This window comes from Mesoplodon mirus, assembly GCF_964341445.2.
Source record: "Mesoplodon mirus genome assembly, chromosome: X".
Lineage (NCBI taxonomy): Eukaryota > Metazoa > Chordata > Mammalia > Artiodactyla > Ziphiidae > Mesoplodon > Mesoplodon mirus.
In genome coordinates this window covers 37,634,024-37,647,672 of record NC_138981.1, presented here as the reverse complement: position 1 = coordinate 37,647,672, position 13,649 = coordinate 37,634,024, and the positions used below count along the sequence as shown (strand labels likewise).

Here is a 13,649-nt window from a genome sequence, read left to right as displayed (position 1 = left end):
GTGTCTTCATGGCAGGAATCGGCAGAACGGTGGTGAGTGCAGCTGGGGACCCGTGTGCCCCCTCGTGTCTTTTCACAGAGGGCCAAGGTGCCCTCACTCAGGGATGCCGAGGTTGGGGGGACAGCTCCTAATCTTGGTCCCTTTGACCTCTTTCTGCCAATCAGGCTCTTCTCCCCAGCGTCCAGGCCAAGCTCGGATGCTAATCATAACTCTTGGCTCCCGGACCAGATGACTGCCCAAGTCTGTCGAGGGAGACTCAAGCTCTCCTGTGCTTGCCCCTAGGGCCAGACCGAAAGCCGGAGACCACACGGCGAGTCTGCATTTTGCAAGCCGGGTCTCTCCCAGAACTGGGTGTTCAGCGGGCAGCCACCACAACTCCTGGTCTGTTCTTCAGAAACCAGACGCTCCTCCATCTCCCCGGCTGACCCCTTCTCTTGGCCACCTTCCCTCTTCATCCCTGTCCCACATCGTTGCCCCCTTCTCTCCACTGCTGGAAAAAAGGGTTAAAACCCAGAGCCAAGGTGTAGCTTAGCAGCTCCCACTGGAAACAGGTTGGTGCTTGTAAAGTGCTTTTCATGACTGACTTCACACATCTTGGCACTTCCAGAAGCATCACCCACCTGTGGAAGAAAAGGGGGGGAGTCGTTGAGAAATAAGGGCAGATGAGCCTCTTATATACAGCAGCAAAGCGCTTGCTCTGTCTGTCATCTAAATCACGTCATTTGCCCCCTGCAGCATGACCCACAGCCAAGGGTCAGGGAAGTCACTTTTGAAGAACTTTTCCTTGGAGGTTAAAAAAAAAAAAAAGAAGAAGAAGAAAGTAAGAAAGACCCCCAACTATTTCAATAGCCGCTTCTAGAAGAGGAATGGGGTGAGCATGGCGGTGTCTCTGACCCTGTCTCTGTGTCCCTTGCGCCCAAGATCCCCTTAGTTAGTTCTACATCCCAGAGAGATGGGGGGTGGGCCCGTTTTTCAGTGATGATGGGGTGTACGCAGTATGACCTTTGCCCAGGATGAGGGTGTTCCTGCCCAGGATTTGGGCTGTCGCTCTGGAGAAGGGCCTCATGCCAGGCAGGGTCCCCGGCTCCTTGGCCCTTTCCGCTCAGGTCCATCTTTGGCCCGGAACCTGAAGAGTTAAAAGTCTTTAGCTCGTTGCAATGAAATTATGGCTGGCAGTGGCGCCGCTGTTTGTTCAACAGACCTCCACTTTTAAACAGTTCACAAAAAGTTCATGGGGCAGCTAAAGATTATAAGGGGTGTGTGTGTGTGTGTGTGTGTGTGTGTGTGTGTGTGTGTGGGTGTGTAGGTGTGTGTGTGTGTAGGTGTGTGGGTGTAGTCAGCAGGATCCAGTACTGAGCCTTGCCCCTCCTCCTCTTGTTTCTTCACGGCCAGCCCCCCGCCCCGCCCCCACTCACATGACACCGGACCACGCTCGGGGCCTCAACCCTCCATCTGACCCTGTGCACGTAAGAACACTTCATCCTGAAACTGGGTGTTATTTATCTGTGCGGCGTTAATATTGAAAACCCCACCAGACAAGATCTGGAAGGGCGGGGAGAGGCTTTGAAAGCACCCCGTGGTCCCAGGTGTCTCTAAACTGCATTCCCCTCTCATGCTAAGTCCAGGCCGCCCTTTCTAAAGAAAAGCCCTTTCAAGGGAAGGGGGCTGCTGGCCCTTTTTGAGGGGAGGGGAGAGGGCTCAATAGGATGATTGTGGCAGCGGCCTTTCTGTTTCCTCAGTCAGGTGCTCAGAGGTCCTTGTCCCAAGGTGACAACTAAAGGAGACATGTAAGAGGCAGCTTGTGTAAGTTTTGAAGACTGGAGCACCAGAAGATTGGGGCTTCGAGGGCACACACGCTTCGTCCCTCATCCTTTTCTTAAGGGTTTGGTGGAGTGACCCTTTGGCTTCTGGTATAATGTCCAAATTTCATCATGACACCCAGCCAGGGGGTGGCATGGTGTGGTCCTCCCGCTGCAGCCGCGGCCAGGACACTTGCACCGAGGAATGTTGCTCCTCCACCTTGTAGATGAGGCTTCCCTGGACATCTTCCTTTTGGTCTTCCTTTTGTAGAAGGGGCTGCAGGGGTTAGGGAGGGGACACTTTGTTGAACGTGCCTTCTGGTCGGCCCCGCACTAGTGGTGGCCTGCCCCCAACTTGATTTGTATGTTCGAAACACGGAAGAACAGCCCGTGAGCCCCCCACAGAACCTTCCTTGATGCCCAAGTCCATCTGAGTCCACCTTTTCGGGGCACTGTGGCCAGCCACTGGAAATGCCCCAGTCTGTCTAAAGAAAGGGACGCTTCCTAAAGAAATAGCTTCTCTAGAATCCCACCAGGCCGGACACAACTGGGAGATCCCTGCCTCTCCTCCAGCTTCATTGTTGAGCTCTAACCGCGCCGTGTGTCTGCGGCGTGCGGCTCTTGATTAACAGACGGTGTTCTCTTCTGTATAGGGGCCGACGGGGGATGCTGGTGGACAAAAGCCTGTGTTAGGACAAAGAAATGCAGAGGGATAGCCTGGCTGGCTTTGGGATTCAGGTCTCCCAGGTGCTCCCCGACCCCACCCCTAGTCACTCTCGGAAAGAGAGTCCCCAGTCCTTGGTGGCTCCCACCCAACAGACCTGGCAGTCAGCTCCGTGTGCTAAAGTGTAAAAGCAAGCATTTGCATATTTTTTCCTGCTAACAAAGGAAATGTGTCGACTTGGGGAACATTTGGGCTTTCGGAAACTGTGTGGGTGGGTGTGTGAGGGAGGAGAAAGAAAAGTTCCCCCCATGAGCTGCACACCAGTGATTTCCCACTCAGGTTTGGGTCCTGTGTAAAGAGGTCGTGGCTGGGGGGGGCCCTCCCCCGCCACCCCGCCCCGGACAAGGGAGTCTGCGAGCAGGGGAATTGCCTAGGGCCATCGGTCCCAGGCATTAAAGGCTCCCCTACTTATTAACCCAGCATTTAACAGCAGGATATGGGGCTGAAGCGCAGTCAAAAGAAACGGCTCAACCTCCAAAGAGCAATTAAAATCCTGCACGAGGATAAATCACGCGCCGTGATAATCCTGTTAATAAAATGCAGCTTGTCCTGACCCTTCACTCATGCAGCAAACTAGAATGTGGTGTGGGTGGGGCTGGTGGGCCGGGAAGTTAAGGAGGGGGCGGGGCTCTCCCCGCTGCCTCAGCAGCCTCCCCCCTCCTCCCGGTAGACGGGAAACGGGTGGCTTCTGCTTGCTCCCCGCGGGCCGGAAACTTGCAGCCCCAGCCCCAGCCCGGCAGCCTGGGCTGCTACGATTTCTGCACTCGCTCCTGATTGCTGGTCCCCAGCGAGCAGGCGTCATTGAATTACTCAGCCGCCTCCCTCTGCAGCTCCCAGGCCAAACCACCCAGGTTTGGGGCTTAATCTAATCTAGGGCTCGGGTGGGGTGGCTCGCCAGCCCACTGACTCTTTTTACCCCTCCATCTGTAAGTCACACGCACCGCAGCCGTGGAAGTGAGTCGTAGTTTGGGCCGCCACACCGGACTGTTGTGCCTTTTATCCCACACCCCACCCCTGTCCCCAATCCTTTCAGCCGCAAGAAGAATCAATGTGGGGCTCCCTGGAATCCAGCACCGTCCACTTTCAATCCAAGTGTGTTCTCCAAAAGGCTGGGAAAGGGGAAGGGAGAAGGGCAGGTTAAGGGTGACGTGCTGTACCTTGAATGGTGTGGCCTGTGGCTCTTGAACTCTCTCTGCATCCCCCAGCGCCTCCTGCCAGGGAAGTTCCATCTCCCTCCTTGAACCTCTGGCTCAGGTGTGTTCCTTTGCTCCTGGCCATCTGTAGAACATGGAGCAGGGTCTGCCTTCCCAAGTGCATTCTGTATGAAGTGCCTAGAAGGAGGTTTTCTCTTGTTCCCTCTTTGGCTCCTTTTTTATTCAACCTCCTGGGATTCTTATTGTTTTAAACAGACTAGACGCTTGAAGAAAAGCTGCCATCCAAGAAGACGACATGCTTTCAGCAACCCCCCTGTATGGGAACGTTCACAGCTGGATGAACAGCGAGAGGGTCCGCATGTGTGGGATCAGCGACGACAGGTAAATGCGTGTGTCCGGCTGAGGCCTGGGGAGAGCGTGGGTCCTTCCCCAGGGCTCCTGAGCAGAGCCCCCCCTTCACGTCCTCACAGCCAGAGTGGGCCCAAAGTGGGTAGGGGGGAGATCTCCTGCCTAGCTGGCGGCCCTTGATTTACAGTTTTAACAGGCAACCTGGCTCAGCGAAGCATTGCCGCCCTTTAAGAGATTAGCCCCTAAAGCGGCCTTTCAGTGCACTTTCGTCCTTAATTTATTATTTCATATTTATGAAGGAGAATTAATCCCAGTCTATATGCTGCTTTAACTCTAAATGTCAGGAGTGTGGGCCCAGGTGGATCGGCATTCGATGTGCTTTTAAAACAAATAGTTTGCTCAGTAATAAATGGGGCGATAGCCACCCTTCACGTCATTGAAGCCCAGGGTTTCTCTGCGTCCTCCGCCGCCTGTTAAGCGAGGCCACTGGCTCCTGGTTTCAGTCACCCGACAGCTCTGTTATGCTTCCTCATCAGTAATTTTGGAGTGCGGGGTAGAGGCAGCTAAGCAGTAGATAATTGAAGCTGCTCTTCCGGGTAATGATGAAACTTTTCTCTGCCGCTTGTCAGTGATTTTATCCTGGGGATTTGGAAGTTGGCACCAAGCACTTTCTTTATCGATGCTCTCTGATAACAAGTTCCAGGGGCAGCCGCAGCAGCCTGGCACAGATGTGCGGCTTCCCCTGGAGCAGCTGACATTTGTATGATATTAGTGTGTTATCCCCCATCATTTTGATAGAGGCAGTCAAATATGGCTTCATTATCACCATGGAAACCAGTTTCTTAGGACATGGTACCTAACTTTGTTTGGGGAAAAGTTTTGAAAGCCTGTCCTCACGGGTAACACAGAAGTGATTGATGTAGCCAGCTCGCAGACTCCAGCCTTGAGGTCCCCACTTTGGTTTTGGACATTGTATTACTTCATTCCTGTCCTCAGGTAGAGCTTATAAGGGTCTGCTAGGACAGCAGAGCCCGGACTGTCCTGCCCGGCCTCTCTGGAGAAAAAATTGTGAGGGTGACGTGGTTGTGCAGAATTTCTGCCTTACCCAACTCGAGGACGTATTTGTGATTTCACATCCCTGTTGCCCTGCCTTTCCTTTGTTTTTTCCAGTCCCGGTGAATCACCATTCGGGGACAAGTTTCAATATGGGCCATTGGGGAGGATTTTGTTTGTTTGTTTGTTTGTTAAGGGCAGTTGGAAAAACGGAGTTATTAGAAACTGGTCTATTCTGGGGCAATCTATGAAAGATGGATTAAGTGAGGAATGCTTTCATGAAGTTGGTGTGTCCTTCTAAATAGGAAAATTCCTGTAAACGATGGTGACGCTTCAAAGGCCAGACTGGAACTAAGGGAAGAAAATCCCTTGAATCACAACGTGGTAAGAGATTAATGGCTTCTGTTGATGTGCTGAGTATCAGTGATCTGTAATCAATCGTGCATTCATTTGCATTACCATTAAAGGGCCTTTTGGGGGCGGGGCGGGGTGTTTCAGGGCAGGGCTGAGTAGAAAGCCTAGGCCGCAGGACGAAGCCTCACCCAATTTCTTCCTGGCTCCCTTTCTTGGCTGTGCTCCTCGTCCCCTGGTGACTGGTGGGATACGTGCCGCCTTTTCTTCGATAAGCTACGTGCCACATCAGTGCTCCCAGCTGGATAAATTTGTAGCCTCCAAGTAGACCCTTAGGGTTTACCTTCCCAGTAAAATATGAAACAGAGCTGTCTTCAGATACCAGGGAGAGGAAGTCAAAAGACACAACCACAGTTTGACCCCTGGCCTCTTTATTGATTTAGAAATGAGACAGCTCAAGTCCTTCATTCCTTACTGCCCCCCTGAAGATTGGTTTTTGTTATGTTAAAGAATGCCTCCCCACTCCATCCGGGAAAAACACAGTGCACATCGCCCCGCCCCAACCTGACTGGGGCCTGGGGAGGGTGAGTCCGAGTTCTGTACCCCACGAGGGCGGTTCTGAGAGCAGTGGAGTTGGTATCACCTCAGTTGCAGCAAAGAATTTCTGCTGAGAAGGTGGATCTTCCAGAGTTAATAGATGACTGAATTAATGCAGGGGCCTCAAGTCTAAAGGGACCAACGTTTTCCGTGCTTTGAGGACACTAGTTGGACAAAGGTGAGGCGGCAAGCAGAGGAGGGTTCTGGATAAGCGGGGAGGGGGCCACAGACCTTGTGAATCCTTTAGTTTTTAGCCGTTTCGGCTCAGATGTTGAGGCTGATGTCCTGTTGAGCTAGTCCGCGGTTTCTCTTTGGGATGGGCTGCTTTGAAGGTGTGTCCTCGGTAATACCCATATTCTTCTTCTGCGAAGGTGGACGCGACCACGGCCCATCGGATCGATGGCCTGGCAGCGCTGAGCATGGACCGCACCGGCCTGATCCGGGAAGGGCTGCGTGTCCCCGGAAACATCGTCTATTCTAGCTTGTGTGGACTGGGCTCAGAGAAAGGGCGGGAGGCTGCCACAACCATAGGCGGTCTGGGGTTTTCTTCCGAAAGAAACCCAGAGATGCAGTTCAAGCCGAATACACCTGAGACCGTGGAGGCCTCCGCTGTCTCCGGAAAACCCCCAAATGGCTTCAGTGCTATATACAAAACGCCACCCGGAATACAAAAAAGTGCTGTCCCCACGGCAGAAACACTGGGCTTGGACAGACCTGCCAGCGACAAACAGAGCCCGCTCAACATCAATGGTGCTAGTTACCTGCGGCTGCCCTGGGTCAATCCCTACATGGAGGGGGCCACGCCAGCCATCTACCCTTTCCTCGACTCGCCAAATAAGTATTCCCTGAACATGTACAAGGCCTTGCTACCTCAGCAGTCCTACGGCCTGGCCCAGCCGCTGTATTCTCCGGTCTGTACCAATGGGGAGCGATTTCTCTACCTGCCGCCACCTCACTACGTCAGTCCCCACATCCCATCATCCCTGGCCTCGCCCATGAGACTCTCGACGCCTTCGGCCTCACCAGCCATCCCGCCTCTGGTCCACTGCGCAGACAAAAGCCTGCCCTGGAAGATGGGCGTCAGTCCTGGGAACCCGGTCGATTCCCACTCGTATCCCCACATCCAGAACAGTAAGCAGCCTAGGGTGCCCTCTGCCAAGGCGGTCACCAGCGGCCTGCCGGGGGACACGGCTCTCCTGTTGCCCCCCTCGCCTCGGCCTTCACCCCGCGTCCACCTTCCCTCCCAGCCCGCTGCGGACACCTACTCCGAGTTCCATAAGCACTATGCCAGGATCTCCACCTCGCCCTCGGTCACCCTGTCGAAGCCATACATGACGGTCAGCAGCGAGTTCCCCGCGGCCAGGCTCTGCAGCAGCAAGTATCCAAAGGCTCCAGAAGGAGCCGAAAGCACCCAGCCAGTTCCCGGGCACACCCGGAAAACAGCAGGTCAAGACAGAAAAGATGGCAGCTCACCTCCTCTCTTGGAGAAGCAGACGGTTACCAAAGACGTCACCGATAAGCCACTAGACTTGTCCTCTAAAGTGGTGGATGTAGATGCTTCCAAAGCTGACCACATGAAAAAGATGGCTCCCACCGTCCTGGTTCACAGCAGAGCTGGAAGCGGCCTAGTGCTCTCCGGAAGTGAGATTCCGAAAGAAACTCTATCTCCTCCGGGAAATGGCTGTGCTATCTATAGATCTGAGATCATTAGCACGGCTCCCTCGTCCTGGGTGGTGCCCGGGCCAAGTCCTAACGAAGAGAACAATGGCAAAGGCCTGCCGCTGAAAAACAAGGCCTTGGACTGGGCCATCCCGCAGCAGCGCAGTTCTTCGTGTCCCCGCATGGGCGCCACCGACGCCGTGGTCACTAACGTTTCGGGGTCGGTGTCGAGCGCCGGCCGCCCAGCCTCTGCGTCGCCGGCCCCAAATGCCACCGCCGAGGGCAGCAAGACCAGCAGGAGCTCCGTGGATACCACACCATCCGTCATCCAGCACGTGGGCCAGCCCCCGACCACACCTGCCAAGCACAGCGGCGGCACCGGCAGCAAGGGCGCCAAAGCCAGCAACCCAGAACCGAGCTTCAAAGCGAACGAGAATGGCCTCCCGCCGAGCTCAATATTTCTCTCACCAAACGAGGCGTTCAGGTCCCCACCAATCCCCTACCCCAGGAGTTACCTGCCTTACCCAGCGCCCGAGGGCATTGCCATAAGTCCCCTCTCCTTACACGGCAAAGGCCCTGTCTACCCTCACCCGGTGTTGTTGCCCAATGGCAGTCTCTTTCCTGGGCACCTCGCCCCAAAGCCCGGACTGCCCTATGGGCTACCCACGGGCAGGCCGGAGTTTGTGACCTACCAGGACGCGCTGGGGTTGGGCATGGTGCATCCCATGTTGATACCTCACACGCCCATCGAGATCACTAAAGAGGAGAAACCGGAGAGGAGGTCCCGGTCCCACGAGAGGACCCGCTACGAGGACCCAAGCCTCCGGAACCGGTTTTCTGAGATGTTGGAAGCTGGCAGCACCAAGTTACATCCAGAAGTCCCCGCGGACAAGAACCTAAAGCCCAGCCCCAGCTGGAATCAAGGGAAGACCGTCGCCAAGAGTGACAAGCTCGTCTATGTAGACCTCCTCCGGGAAGAGCCAGATGCGAAAACCGACGCTAACGTGTCCAAACCCGGCTTCACAGCTGAGAGTGTCAGCCAGGGTGCCGAGCCCACCAAACCCCCGCCTGACCCGGCCCTACAGCCACACCGGGATTTCATTGCCCTGAGAGAGGAGTTGGGGCGCATCAGTGACTTCCACGAAGCCTATACTTTCAAACAGGCTCCGGGCCAGCCAGTCTTCGGCTTAAGCAAGGAGAATGTTCCAGCGGGAACCAACAAGGAGAACCTGGCGATGCCGGTCTCGACTCCATTCCTGGAGCCGACCCTGGGGAGCGATGGCTCTGCGGTCACTTTCGGGAAAACCCAAGAGGATCCCAAACCATTTTGCGTGGGCAGTGCCCCACCGAGTGTGGACGTCACCCCCACCTATACCAAAGACGGAGCTGACGAGGCAGAATCAACCGATGGCAAAGTTCTGAAACCGAAGCCATCTAAGCTGGCAAAGAGAATCGCAAACTCCGCTGGTTACGTGGGTGATCGGTTCAAGTGTGTCACCACCGAACTGTACGCAGACTCCAGTCAGCTCAGCCGGGAGCAGCGGGCATTGCAGGTGAGCCCCCCCACCCGAATTTCAGGAGCCTGACCAGTTGTCAGGTTTTTTTAATGTGTGAAGAGGAGGGGGCCGGGGGTATGATAGGGCAGGACACCGGGCTGATTTGGTTAATGAAGCTTAGGATAATTTAAATGTTTGAAATGTGTCCAGTAAGGGGACGTAAGTGGATACTTTAAGTTATTCTGTAGATTTTAAGCGAACTCCACTCGAATGCTGATAACGGAAGTTTTAATTATTGCAAAGGATGTCTAAAAGACTGCATGACATTTACCTATCAATCGCTTTGATTTCTCTGCCGTTACTGTACGTTAACAAATATACCTAAAAGCGCTGCTTAGAATGCCTTACGTGATACTTGGTGGAGGTGTGTAGCGGCCGCATGTCTGTGAGATTCGTGCAATTTTTTTTTTCCGCCAAAAAAACAAACAAACAAAACAAACAAAAAAACAAACCTTGCTTAAAGGGATAGAGTATGTATTTAACTTGCTAGTGAATGATAGATGTTGTATAGGAATTTCCTTAAGATATTTTACTTTTAATTAAAAGATAAATAAAGCCAAATTGTTTTGCAATGTTAAGAAAAAAATTGGTTTATGCTTATAAAAATGGATGAAGTTATCTAAATGATCCATTGAGTGCCCATTTTAATTACATAGATGGAAGGATTACAAGAGGACAGTATTTTATGTCTACCCGCTGCTTACTGTGAGGTCAGTTCTTCAAATTTTTATTACTAGAATCTTACATAAACCTTTTGAGTTAAATTTCATTTCCAAATATACAAAGGGAAGTTTGTGGGCCATGGTCGTCTTTATTCATTGTGCATTTGTTTTCTTTTCTGTTGTGTTTTTGTTTCGCTTTCTTTGCGTTGTGTTTTTGTTTTGTTTTATTTACCTTCGAAAGAGAATGTCTGTCTCTATGCCACAGTGTATGTATGGCTATACATACACACCACATATATCTCTACATACATATGGCTTTACGAATAAAGAGTGTGTGACTAGTTACATATAGACACTCTTACATTTTTATCGTTAAATTTTAAAATATCTCAGTTGTATCATAAATTGTGGTTGGTTTTGGGCAAACTTTTCTTTGAAGATACTTTCCTTTAAGGTAAGGGCAGTGAAATAGCTTTGGTGGTAAGGTGTGTCTTTTTTCCATCTCCGTTCTCTTTCTAGCGTGCAATGATGCGCTTCTCAGAGTTGGAGATGAAAGAGCGAGAAGGTGGCCACCCCACGACCAAAGACTCCGAGGTGTGCAAATTCAGCCCCGCTGACTGGGAAAGGCTGAAAGGAAGTCAGGACAAAAAGCCAAAGTCGGTCGCCCTGGAGGAGGCCATTGCTGACCAGAACGACAGTGAGAGATGTAAGTGAACCCAGGCGGCTCGCGTGTGGTACCACGTCGGTGGGAACGGGGCGGTTCCGCTCCCAGTGCCGAGGGAGGTGAGAGGAAACAATACGCTTCCGATGGCCCAGCGTCTGGGTGCTGGCTGTTCGGAGAACGGGCTGCTCTGGCCACCCTTCCCAGCTGTGGATTGCAAGGCTGGTTGTGCTTTTGAGCGTTGCGGCATCCAGGAGTGAAACACCTATGAAATGTTGTTTCCTGGCACGCATCTCCTTTTTCCGGAGAAATGCTAGTCCTGTAGTTAGTAATAGTCTGATACAGCAGAGCAGAGGAATGGCAGTGCAAGACCTCCAGCGTAGCAGGTATGTGTTCTGTTTTGTAGCAGGTACGGATATGGGTTTTTGGTAGCAGCGGAATGACACTTGCAGCCAGAGCCAGACCCTCCAGAGCGACAGTCTCCTGTGGGAGGGAGTGGAGAGTACTCGGATTCTCCCTCCAAAGGCAGAGGTTTCGTTAAAATGAGATGAGGGCTGATGAAGGCACCAGAAAGATGAGCATAATTATTTTCTGTGGCAGGCTTGTTTGCAGTCATTAGGAGTTGACAACACGCTCCAAGGGCGTGGGATAAACGAGGTCGTTCTTCCTACCAGACGGGGTGTATTATGTTTTGGAGGCAAAATTGGAGAGAAAGCTAGTGTTTGCCTCAAGTCACACTCTGCGCTCCCATCAGCTGTTCCCCCACTGGGGTTGACTTCGGGCTTTGCCCTCGAGACTTCCTGGGCTAATGAGATGTGTTGGCAGCAAGTGGAGGTCTTTCTCCCGCTTTCTTCAGTGTGCGTGCTTGTGGCCTGCAGCCTGCTCCGGACCCCAGAAACCTCACCGGTGATGGTGAGTGAGGGCATCTAGCTGAACGTCGTGGACAGGGTGGGCGTGAAATCCTCCTGAGACAGGACAGTCGGGGGTGGTGGGCACGTTTGGGAGGTCCAGGCCCTTGGGACCCAGTCGTAGGGTCGGCGTTTGCCCGCACGCTTAGGTCGTGGGTGCCTGATGCAGTTCGGGAAAATTATGGTCAGCGACAGCGTGTGCTTCTCTCTGCTGCTTGGGGCACTGCCCTCCCCCAGCTCATCTTTGGGGTCAGACAAAGGCCTGTGGCCAGGGTTCTGGGTAAGCCACACCGGGACCGGTTTGTGCTACGTGGCTCCCGTAGAAGGGGATTTCTGTGGCTAGTCAGTGGCGGCCTTACCCGAGTGATGGGGCTCTTGATGTGCCTGGAGTCGACGATTCCGAGCTCCTCCCCCTCGGGATTGGAATGCAAAACGGAGGGTCCAGGCCACCCTGGAGTAAAGCAGCAAGAAGGCCTCCCTCCTTGCTTATGCTCACAGCCGACACGCAGCCCTTACCCTCCTGAGTGGCCTCATAACTCAGCTCTTGGGGAAGTTTCTCAGGGAGATGTGATAAAAGTGGGCAAGGCCAAGTTCACGGGGATGCACTTTTCTGAGGAGGGGCTCTGCCTGTTCTGGGTGGATGGTGAGGGAGGCTGGAGGAAGGGAGCGGGAAGTTAACCGGCCTCGAGTCTTCTCGCCCTTTTCTCCAGCAACGTGGCCAAACCCAGGGTGGCCGCTGCCCTTTGTGTCTCAATGGCCTCACCCGCCCTTCTTCCCAGAGAAGTTTGTGTGTGTCCTTCCCAGTCTTGCCTGCTGAGCATGGACACAAGAACTCGGTGTGGCTGACGGGGAGCAGGGCCTGAGCCCCAGATGATTCCGAAAGCCCCCTCCCCCCACCGCCTGCCTCCAATCTCAGACCGACCGACGGGTCTCTTCCTGGAGCACCCGGGACATGGCCCAGTGAGCCATGAATCGCCACCATGGGAGGGCAGGAGAAGGGTTGGGGAAGGTGAGGGGCTCCGTTTGAAAGGCTGGGGCAATGGAGGTGGGTTCCCCACCCACCCTCTGTCTTGGAGAGACGTGGGGTTTGTAAATAGCTGGTCAGGAAAGGTCACCTGAAGGGGCCACTGTTCTTACCGCGGCCTCCACATCCAAGGCACAGCAGGGGTTCATTCCATTCAGCTGGATATGAATGGGCCTTCTTGTTCTTGGGCTATCATGTCTTGAGCTGATACGGGCTCAGGTCCTTCTCATGGGTGTCGGTGTGGCCGAGAGCCGAGCTGTGAGCACATGGGAGCTGGGGCGGGGATTTGGGGCGGGCAGGGGTCCCAGAGAGGGTCCAGGACGCCTTCAAGATGCCTTCCCCCTTCTGAGGCAGCCTCTACCCATGGAGGGCCCAGGAGCTTCCAAGGTGGTGGGTGCTGTTTGCGCGGCCCTGGTTGTCCTGGTGCGGGTGCATCTTGTTGCTAGGGGCTTATTTAAAAAAGGAATTAACTTGAAAACACAGTGGCCGAGATACTCATTTATTCTTTATGATCACATGGGTGGCTGAGTGAAATTTTTATTTTGGAAGTTCACCAAATGAGTTTGGAGGTTCCTCAGACTTGGAAGTTCATCACTAGGAACCCTCGGTGGCATTTGAAGATGGGGCGGGGCAAGGAGGCATTGGTCCCTTCCTTCTCAAACTTGGAGTAACCATCTCCCTTGCCAACCACTTGGCTGGGACAGGCCTAGGACCTGCTCAGTGGCAGTGCCTGGCCAGGGGCTGGAGGAAGCCTCAGTCGAGGGGCTTCATGAAACTTCTTTGCTCAGGGAACTTCTCTTCCAGCTGAGCACCTGCACGTTTGTAAACTACTTTGGAACAGAGGCCCCCTGCACTCCTTCTGTAGCGGGTGTAACTTTTAACAAGGTTAGCCCTGACTGGAGGTGCTATAGTTAAGCTACAGAGAAGGGGATTTTAATCCTGGGGAGCCTTCCAGCAACTCAGAACCCTCTCACCTTGTTTAGGCCTCACTGGGCATGGCTCAACAGTGGTGAGGGTGCTTTGTTGCCACAGTGACTTGTAAATGTTGCTGTGGCGATGCTTCTGTGAGGTGATGCTATGGTACAACCGTAATGAATTTGGGATATATGTGCTGTGAGTCATATGACCATGCTGCAGGGAGCAAGCATTAAAC

General features: G+C 53.5%; 1 protein-coding gene across 15 annotated transcripts in view; it reads left to right on the top strand.

Moving 5' to 3' along the window:
* Positions 1-13,649, top strand: part of BCOR (BCL6 corepressor) — an 86,108-nt gene that overhangs the window by 57,860 nt on the left and 14,599 nt on the right. For 9 of the 15 annotated variants that reach the window (XR_014292491.1, XM_082610000.1, XM_082609999.1 and 6 more), the window contains exons 2-6: positions 3,933-4,058; positions 5,384-5,462; positions 6,398-9,238; positions 9,898-9,951; positions 10,423-10,609. Coding sequence is in view for 14 of the 15 variants with exons in the window: in XM_082610000.1 (XP_082466126.1) it covers positions 3,973-4,058; positions 5,384-5,462; positions 6,398-9,238; positions 9,898-9,951; positions 10,423-10,609 (3,247 nt within the window). In the remaining variant the exon portion in view is untranslated. Of the gene's footprint in view, positions 1-735; positions 872-1,336; positions 1,467-1,739; positions 1,804-3,932; positions 4,059-5,383; positions 5,463-6,397; positions 9,239-9,897; positions 9,952-10,422; positions 10,610-13,649 lie in introns of all 15 variants that reach the window. The other 6 variants (XM_082609997.1, XM_082609996.1, XM_082609988.1 and 3 more) reach the window with 4 other exon arrangements.